This window comes from Pseudomyrmex gracilis, unplaced genomic scaffold (assembly GCF_002006095.1).
Source record: "Pseudomyrmex gracilis isolate BER0280 unplaced genomic scaffold, ASM200609v1 scaffold_200, whole genome shotgun sequence".
NCBI classification, from domain to species: Eukaryota; Metazoa; Arthropoda; class Insecta; order Hymenoptera; family Formicidae; genus Pseudomyrmex; species Pseudomyrmex gracilis.
Window position 1 is genome coordinate 141016 of NW_018020784.1, and position 10685 is coordinate 151700.

General features: G+C 34.0%; 1 protein-coding gene across 1 annotated transcript; it reads right to left on the reverse strand.

The window, feature by feature from the left end:
- Nucleotides 1-6695: 6695 nt before the first annotated feature.
- On the reverse strand, nt 6696-8488 carry LOC109858370 (zinc finger protein 512B-like). Its single transcript, XM_020435528.1, has 2 exons — nt 8383-8488; nt 6696-7912 (listed from the first exon to the last, which is right to left on the reverse strand). The coding sequence occupies exons 1-2, from the start codon at nt 8395-8397 to the stop codon at nt 6839-6841; spliced, it is 1089 nt and encodes a 362-aa protein (XP_020291117.1). The 5' UTR covers nt 8398-8488; the 3' UTR covers nt 6696-6838.
- Between the last annotated feature and the right edge of the window lie 2197 nt (nt 8489-10685).

Consider the following 10685-nt stretch of genomic DNA (forward strand, 5'->3'; position numbering starts at 1 on the left):
TCTGTTGAGAATTCCAGACTGGAGATTTTCTTCGAAGAAGTTTCATCGCGAAGAAAATTGCAAAGGATCGCTTTATAAAATTATTGACTGACGGACTTGTTCGGAATGCGGGTTGGGTAATTGTCGCCGACCGTCTTCGTAAAGTAAAGTGAAAATTATTGTGCGCCGAGCGTCTCGTGTCTGCGGTCGCTTGGAACCGGCAGCACAGCCATTGTCCCCGCAGATCCCATGATAATGCCGGACGCGTCGACACGGTAACTCTTTTCTGATGTCTTTGTACCCGGTGGAAATCCCGTAATTTAAGTGGCGCTCGAAGGGTGGCTTTACTCGTCGGTTCGTTGCCAGTTTATACACGACAAAACAAAGGAACACACAGAATCGACGAGGATAAACTCGTTCGTGATTTCACAGACAGATTTTGAGACGCGTCAGACCGTGCCGAGTTTTATCTGTGACGCTTATTACGCGATACACATACATATAAGATAAAAAAAAGATTGAAAAGATTGTGGAGATTGTGACTGACAATATAATGTGCGTGCGTGCGTGCGTGTGTGTGTGACGCAGATTTCTCACATAAAATAGAAATATAGTGTGGTATCATATTTTTATTAGAACGTAGCTTTTAAGAAAATACAATTCTCGTTGTTATTCTTTCTTTATTGTTCTTCGATTTCTTACATGTTTCTTGTGAAAGCAATCGCGGACGTTCAATCCAATTAATTCACAGTCGATCCAACAGGTTGAAAGGTTTGTTATTGTCCGCCGAGCAAAGACTAAGCGGCTGATGGTTGTTTGTTCAGTCTGATAGGTTGGCCGTGACCGATCAAGACTATCCAGGTTCCTGAATAAATTTACAATCGGAAAGACGAGGGTGTGGTGCGAGTCACGAGATCATAATGGGGAAATAGCTCGATAACAGATCTATCGCGAACAATCGCGTTTAAACGTCTCCGAAGTTATAATGATGAATTGCGAAAGTCAATGTGCACAAAGTCTAATTACGCTATTTACAGACCGTAAAGATTAGTATGCAACTCGCGCGAGTTTCAAGATCGTTCGAGTAAAATCTTGTTTATTGCTTGAGAAGGTTTGTCGACGACGAGTTTATTTTCGTAACTGGTTTGTGTAATGTTTCTACGTTGTCACGTCGCAAATTGTCACAGATTGGATTACTGTATAAAATTTGCTGTAAATTATTGGCTTTTAAATTTTCGCACATAATTCGAGTATCGCTCTCGTTGTCGATAAGCACTTTTTAATAAATTTGTAAATGCAATTACACATAATTGATATAATTAACTGCACCTAGATTTTCAATAGGTAAAATAATATCAAACGCTTTAAGCTAATATTTTACAAATAAACATTTTTACATGTTATTTACATACAATTTGTTGTGTAAATTTATTAAATTTATTACCAAACACTTAATCAAACACTTAATCAATTAACTGTTTTATGTTACATATCAAAATTACATATCGAAAACTCTTTTGAAAATTTTAATGGTATTTCAAAATTGTTGCGCAAATTTGTCGATAGGTAACTCAGTTCTCAAATGTTTGCCAATATTGTTACAACATCCGTCAAAGTCTAAGCATTTTGCGCGCGGTACTTTTCTCTCGGATTATTCATCAAAAGCAAATTTCTTCGCAATTTAGTTCAAAAACATCGGCAGAACTTCTTCCGATAGACACCCTAGGAAATTTGAAATTACTGTCGATAGGAGCGCATGAAAATTCACGTAGAGAAAGTTCTTTTGCAAAGTTTCAGAACTTCAAAATCCTCGATGAGAGAAAATCGGTTGAAAGGAATTTCGAAAATTTTTATTGCGTCGAAAAGGTACGCGAGAGTATTTATATATATAAAGAAAACGTATAATTCCGTGGAGAATACAACGTACACTTCAAATAATATACGTGAAAGTTGTGATGCAACACGTTATAATAATCTTGTTTTCAACTCGATATGAAACATTTTGCACTACGTATCTACTTTTCCAACATTATAATCTCGAAATTTAATTTAACTACGTAGGATGTCTCGGAACTAAACTTCCACGCAGTATATTTCACTGTTAGTTTTTAGCGCGTAAAAAAAAAAAAGCGAAATGCCGCGATTTGAACTGATTATCGATGAAGGACATTTTAGATGACCGAAGTACAACTGATATTGCGATAATGGACAATTTCCGACCGATGGCTAATACATCGACGTATCTGTAGGTACTTGTAATCGGTGAGTTCGTTTAACGATCGAAAATAAAGTGATTAACGTCACGATTTTGGTGACTATTAAGCGAGAGGCGGCATGTCAGTCATTATCATGTACGATCAATTAATTAACGCAGTGCATTTCCGATATTCCGATTGATTCTGCATCTGCAAGTGTAACTGAACAGGAGTACCTTGGAAGGTCGAAAGCGATGTTACAAGACACCGAAATGATCTCTCGGGGTTAGCTCTGCACAAATAGAATGATAGTGCCTATATAACTGTCCCAAATCTATCTCAGAGTGCATCAGTATAAGAATGATCTGTTTCGTATAGAATATATTTGTGAGATCTCAACTTTTATCGTTCTCTCTCTTGTTGAATAAAATAAAAAACTGCAAATATAATACAGATCATTAAATATGACAAAACAATTTAGAGAATTACTTATAATAAAAACTTCCTTCAAACAAATAAATAATAGTTTTGTTAAAGAAAAGCCATTTGATGTAATCTTGAAGAAGACTATATTTTTAATTTAAAAAAATCAGTTTATGTGAAGTTTTATTTTATGTAATTAATTTTTTTAACGATAAATTTTTTTAGAAATAATCAAAAAAATCACGTAACAAAACGTATATACACGTTATACATTTATTATGTATATAATATCTTGTACGTGTTTGAGTATTTATATTGGCCGTATGTATGAGTATTTATATTGGCCGAGAATATTAATGTTGTACTGTGCTAGAGTGTGTTCGAGTTACTACGTTTAAACAAGAGGATTAATTTCTGCATAAAATGCATTAGAAATTAGGCTCGCGTTGTTATATGGAAATCGGGCATGTATTATATTCGCTCAAATGAATGAAACCGTATGATTCTCTACGTTCCAACTAAATAGCGTAGCACAAACTTCGAAGTGAATCACTAAGGGATAAATGTATTTGTGAAATCTCTCGGCAAAGCAATCTGTTCTGATGCAAACATTTTTGGACCAAAACGCGAAATACGGATGTAACTTTAAGTCGAAAATGTATACACGAGGTAAACAATATTTGCACACTCTCCCTTTTTTTTAACCAGAGATAATACCAATATCAGGGGAATACTTTGTTTTACTCAGCGCATTAATGCAAATAAAAACAATATGTATGCGATAGAAACATTTTGCAGTAACAATTTCTTTCTTTGTTTTTTTTTTCGTGCAAAATTATTCCATAAAAGACGAAGATTAAATATGCAAATATGCTTTTTCACATACTCTATATGCGCTATTTTATTCCTCTGTAGACGGAAAAGTCATGTAATGCTCTTTATGCAATTAAATGTGAAACCAACCATTCACTTAAGAGAACTCCACAAACGAATCGAATGGACCAACGTGCGTCAACAACACATTAGTTACGCCATATTGAATCAGAGTGACAATTATACTCTGTTTATTCGTACATATCATTAGGAAAAACAATTTTGATGCTGTACTATAAGCAAAACATATCTGTTTACTATTCTTAAGTTTTCTTATCCTTAACTATTCTTAACTTTTTTATTCTTTAAAAGAAACTTTTTTATTCTTTCTTATTTCTAACTTTCTTATTCTTTCTAGTTCTTTTATCTTATAATTTTTTTTATCTTATATCTTTATCTTATATTTTTTTACCATATTTTTATATTTACTTGAAAACAATCGTTATACTATATAAAATATTGTGTAATTTAGTGTTTTACTCTTTAAACTTGTTCTTTAATTGAAAAAACCTCTCATTTTTTTCTAATTAATATAAGAAACAGAAGGAATGTTAGTTGTCTATCAATTACTAAAAACAAATTTTTAAATATTGTACGAATAAAATTATGAATAAATGTCTTGTCTGTGTTTGTGTCTTTTGTAAAATGTTATAAGAAAAAGTGTTATTTTTCAAATAAATAATAAAATCAATTTGCTTTGTTGTTTCAGGTGAGTTTGGAGTGTCATTCAACTACATTTTGTTAATTCCAGTCAACATATCGTAAGTTGATATTTCCACATTGCTCGTTTTAATTTTTATTATTAAACTGCGATATGTGCAATTCCTTCTTTGCTTTGCAGTAGATAACAGAGAACTTCTGTGTTTACCTTATATTACTAATATTGTGTCGGTATGGTAGTTTCCTGCCATTGAAATGTTACAAGTATACCGACGGTTATGTTCTGTTATCAACTGTAAGTAGTGTAGGTGATGCTTATCATATGGTATTATTTACATTATTTTCTAACGCAGCAAAATTTTAATTTTTATATATAGTACTTGATGCAAAATAGAATTTTATATATTTATACATAATGTGTTATCAGTTATGTGCTCCTAAACTAATTTGTATAGTCTGGATGGTCAGTGTCTCATCTTGAATTAACTCAAACAGCACAAAAGTTCGATAGATACATCGTAAAGATATCTAAAGGACGTTTAAATTATTGTAGCCATCTTTTAGATATCTTTACGTCTTTCAAAGTTTTTTAACGTTTACGTTTTTAAGTTTACGTTTTTCAAAGTATTATTTTAGCTTTCAGAAGCTAATCGGCCGATTAAGGTTGTATTCAGTGTAAGATCTCAGTCAAAAGTTTAAGAAACATAACGTAAACCGAAGCTATTTTAATATTTAGATAATAATTGTTTGCTGGAAAAGTATTATTTGTATTAAAATAAGTTAAAAAAACTATTTATTATACTTTTAATGATTACAAAAAAGTTTTTACGTATATTTTGTGTGTGTGTGTGTGTGCCATTTTAATGTTCACTTATGATACTTTTGAGTAGGAAGATTATACTCTACTTGCAACATAAGATAAATGAAAAACTGGAAATGTTATTAATCATAAAAGTTCGTTAAAACGTAAAAATTGATGTATACAATTACAAATATAATTGTTTTATGTATATTAAATATATTTTTTTATTAATTTTAGCAAAATATAAATTTATATTTTATGTGATATTCTCGAAATGACTATTTTTTCGAGTGGAATTTGTTTTTAAGATATTTATTAACAACTGCAAAAAATTTCAAAATTACGGCATATCTACAGTTATTTTTTAATTTATATCAGAATATCGTGAAATCCCATAAGAACTCGTGTTAAATTAAAATCGTACTAACTTTTTAACTAGACTCGCAAAGGAGCTGAAATTTTGCACAATGTTTTTTTTTTTTATATTATCTACTGACTGGCAAAATTTGAATACTCTGGCATATCTTTTATCTTACCCTGAATACAACCTTAAGTGAGGCACTAAAGCTATTTCATTATCTTATATCAAATATAATATAAGTTTTGTAATTTTTTCTCTCTTTCTCTCTCTCTCTCTCTCTCTTGTGCTTGAAGGAATCTTATTCCGGAGTTCTTTATAAATAAAGCATCAATCAATCAATCAAATCAATCAATCTCTCTCTTTCTTTTTATTCCATATAAAAGTAGAAAATTGATAATTTATTTATACTTATATAAAAAACTAATTCTAATATAAAGAAAAATAAAGAGTTGTTAGAGTTGTTTAAAAATAGCCATGTTGTTAGAACATGGTTTGATCAAATCACCTTTCTTGTCATTCCGTTGCTATAGTTACTTAGAGAAATCAATTCGAGGTTTGGCTATTCACAAAGAGCTCTCTGATTGTGTCTAACTCAAAAGCATTGTATGCTACGAAAGAAACTCGCGTGACGTCAATTCTCTCACCTTGTAAACTATTGCGATAGTTGTGAGCCAATTGTATCGATTTTATATAACACACACACACACACACACATACAAACACATGTGCCACAATTTTGCCTCTAAATTTCTAAAAAGGATATTTGCCTAATTCTTTTCATTTAATATCTCGTTCGTCGACATTTGTTACTTGAACAAATACACATGGTAGTTTCACGTTTGGCAAACAAACTTATAAGTAGACATTAGAAAAGAAATTAAGAATAAGATAAGGTTAATTAACAAAATAATAATGTGTACAAAAGCAAAAATTTAAAACACAATTACTCGAGAAATATGCATCGCGTTTTAATCGCATACTCCGTACTACTGCACGATTTTTTTCTGAGTATATGTTATTCAAGATTGGGGTTGTTTTTTATGGTTTTTCAATATAAAATGTTTCTAAAGGTTTTTATTTCTTTGTATCTGTCTTTATTTTTCATGACAAAATTTACAAAAGAGAGGCTTATCTAAGTTATAAGACTAGATAAATTTATATCAGTGTGTGTAAAAAAATGTCTTTTACAAAATATTATGTGTTTCATACATGTATGTGTATATATATATCTGGAAAATCCATCGAAATACGACAGTTGTGTGAAAGGAAAGAAGTCATTTAGCAAGAAAAGTGTAAAATATTAAAAGAGTGGAAGTATATGTGTTTGTAAAGTTTTAAATGATGTGTGCTATAGTTGCATAACTGCAATTAACGTTATATAACTAAATAACTCTCTGTAATGTACGGTAGAAAAATATTTATTAACGTATCAAACATTTATTCAACGTACATAAGATGATTGATATTCTGCACGTTTAATCCGCAAGTACTCGAAACGTCTTGACAAAAAAAGCATTTCGTCTAATACATCAAAATGGTTTGAGTTTACCATTTCTTCAACGGTATTCCCGTACCGAAAGAGGCAGGTGCCAGTAAGGTGTTGGAAGATCCTAAAGTCGGTTCACTAGCGATGGCGCCGAAGTGTTCCAAGCCGCTGCTGACAACAGCACCGCTGGAAATGACGCCGCTGCTAAGTCCGCTGCTAAATCCGCTGCCAAATCCGCTGCCAAATCCGCTGCTAAGTCCGCTGCTCAAAGTTGCGCCCGACAGTGCCGGTCCCAAGCTGCTGGATCCCAATTCTAGCACTTCGTGTCCGGATGAAATTCCAGAGAGACCAGATGAGTAAGCGGATGTGAAAAGAGGACTAGCTCGAGAGTAAAGGGGTGCCGACGCAAGGCCGACAGTGGATGGTACGACGTTAAAGGTTGGCGCGACGGCTGCGACAGCTGGTACAGAAATCGGCACGTGTTTCGTGACGGACACCGGAACAGGTACTGGTTGAGCTACGGGAACTGGCACCGGTTGCGGCACACGGACCTCAACAGGATGTGGTACAGCGACTGGATAGGGACGATCTATTTTGACGGGCACATGACGAGTAATTGGCACGGGCACCGGTTGCGCTACCGGGACGGGGTAGGGACGCTCGTATTTGACGGGAACTGGGTGCGGGACCGGCACGTGCTTGGTCACTTCAACCGGAACTGGTTGCGGCACCGGGACCGGTACTTGGACCTCGCGGTGAAGGGTGACGCCGGTGATGCGCTCGGTCTTAGGATGCGTTAAAGTCGGCAAGACACTAGCGCCGCTCAGAACTGCCGGTTGAGCGAGCGAAGTCAGAGCTAAGTCGCCCGAGCCAATGATGGGTCCTTTGTATCCACCTCCGTATTCTAATCCGGAAGCATATGCAGAAGACAGACTGCTATCCAAAGGAATTCCTGCCCCGAGTATCTTTGCACCGTAACCGAGACCGAGTTCAGAGGAATATCCTCCGAGGTTGTATGGCAGACCGTAGGTAGAAAAAGCAGCATCACCCGTTACCAAACTTCGCTTTCCATGTTCCTTCTCGGTTTTTTTCGCGCTCGGGGCTGCCAATACGGCGGTTGCCAACAACAGTATCTGCACAATAAGATAATAATTTGTACTTTAAATATTATAATAAATAGCGCGAAATTAAACAGAAATCGCGATAGGCTTTTACATTGTTGAATTTAATGTAACATATACACATTATATTCATAATAGTAATTAATAAAAATTAAACAATCAAATAATTATAAATAATTATATATAATTACTCTAATGTCTGATTTATCTAATTTAATCTATTTAATATATTTATAATAGAGAAAGAAAGAGAGAAAAAGTTATATTTCAGAATGTGAATGTGCAATATACACGTAATTACAACGCGTTAAATTTATTTGAAACGATAAAGCGAGTTTTGACTCTGTATACTAAAAATTAATGATTGCTCTTAAACAGTGAATGAAGATATCAAAGAAATCAATTATACGTGTTATATAAACGATCGTATTTTTGTGCATCAACACGTACGTGTCAGAAAAGATCCTCCTCTCGATACTTACCGCAAAGCTCTTCATCGTGTCTCGTGGTAGTTTCGGATCGAGTGTGCCATCAAGCCAGCCGGTCGGCGTTTTTATACGAAATGTCCGGTTCACGATGTGTATGCGATTACTTTCACTGAAACGACGAAGAACACGCCCTGTTCCGTGATCCGCACACCCCTCCCAAACTTTATATTTTTGTAGCCGGTTGTCCCGGCCGGTCCATCCGAACCTCCGATCTGACGTAACGGCAAAAGCCATCGCAACTCGCTCACCACGAAACAAGTCCGATTCCGCATTATTACGGCTGTTACGTGTATAATTGTCGTACACCGGTGTGTCGGTATAACACGACCGCTTGGTTTTCCTTCGCGGGTTTTTTTTTTGCTAAGGGCCAACTTTTACCAGCTGACGTGAACTGTCGCAGTCGGCAAACGGGCGACATCGCGATCGATCGAAATGATAAACGCGATGCGCCGACAAATCCGCGTCCAGTAAAAGATAATTGAATAAAATTTGTGTTTTACGAACATGTATAATCATTACATTGTAAGATATTCAATATACTTTTTTTTATCTTTTTATATCATAAAAGTTCTCTATATTCAATTTGAAAAATTACGAAATATAGTAAAGTCTTTTCTATCATAGGTTTTTTTTATTGTGCCTTTGTTCACATGAAATCGTTTTTGTATGTATAAATTTGTTTTATAATTTAATCTACATATTTTACAGGTCTTTATCGCTACTTTTAATACAAAACATGTTTTTCTTTTAAAAAATTATATATTAAAATTTGCTTAATTATATTATATTATAATTAAATTATTATTATGTTAAAAAAATTATGTTATAATTTTATTAATTATAATATAATTGTTTTTATATATTATAATTTTTTATATTATAATTATATTATATTTAATCGGTAATTATATTATATTATATTATTTATCTTTATTTAGAGATCGATATTTTTTACAATGTACTGAAAAAAAGAAATTACGAAGATGGAATCCATTTTAATGGCGATCACTCTCGATCCAGCGGAATATAAATTAATCGATCTTGTACATAACCGGAACTTTTTTCGGATACACACACTGTCTTGGCTTCATTCTTAAAACATTATTAGCTCTGTATATATTTATGATCGTGTTACTAGGCGACATTGAATACGATGAGGAAGTATCATAAATAGATGTAATTGAACTGAAGTCTGTACAAAGCGAGATTCGACTTCTCTGTTATTTTTCACAATTTTCATTTAGCACAGCAAACTGGAGATTAATTAAAAAATCTGATAATTTCAATTGACAGATCAACGCAATTTCTGTTTTATAGTTTCGTCGAAAAACAGTTTGTATTGAAAAGTCACTCGCGCTAGCGCGAGGAGAGCATATTTTCTCATATTGTGCGCTTACATTCGGTGTAAATCGTTTCCGTTTCATAAAACGCGACATAAATCTCCATGGCGCAGAATAACTCAGACAAGAGTTTCGTAACTACGTAGATTTTCATCTTCAGAATTGTCTCGACGAAGATGTACGTTCAGCGAATGCGAAATTGTGCCGATTTTCACAAAGTGCCTTATACATTCATGTCGCACAGTTTCTGCGAAAATGCGCTTTATTTAAAATATATAATACATTCGCACAATGTGCGAGTTGTCTCGTAAACTTGTATCGTGACCATAATGCATCTCTCGTCAGGTTGCAAACACGAAATAAAAAATAACCGATTGCTAACGGTTTTTTTTTGTTTTATTAATTCAAGAGCGAATTCCGTACGAGGAAAACAATTAAACAGAATAAGATTACCCGAGAGAAACCGTCCAAGTTATGCGCATATTTTTTGTGAGTCTGCGCGTCGGATGTGCAGACAAAGGAATAAGAAATTGACATTGGTTGTCGACATCATTTACATAAAATACTACTTTACGAAGGGAGAAAATTTCTCACACACTTGTCATTTAGATGCGCTCATTAATTAACGATCACAAATGAAGAACCTCTCGATGCAAATGTATTTCCAGAATATATTGATAGATTTTTACATCTATTTTTTTTTTTTTTTATTGCTTCATCGTGTGGTTTGTATAATGCGATGGCATGTTCGTAAGTTGTTTGTTGAATTGCATTATATTGTGTATGAGTATCGGGATCGATATTTTAATAAGAAATTTTTGTGCGCGGTGCTTGCGAAACTCCACGATATATTTCTGCGGGGAGAGAGCACAGCCATGAAATAATATTATTTCGCCTTCATATAGATTACCTCTTTTCCGCGTATGGCTATAAAGTTTTCCCGTTTCTAGCGTGCTT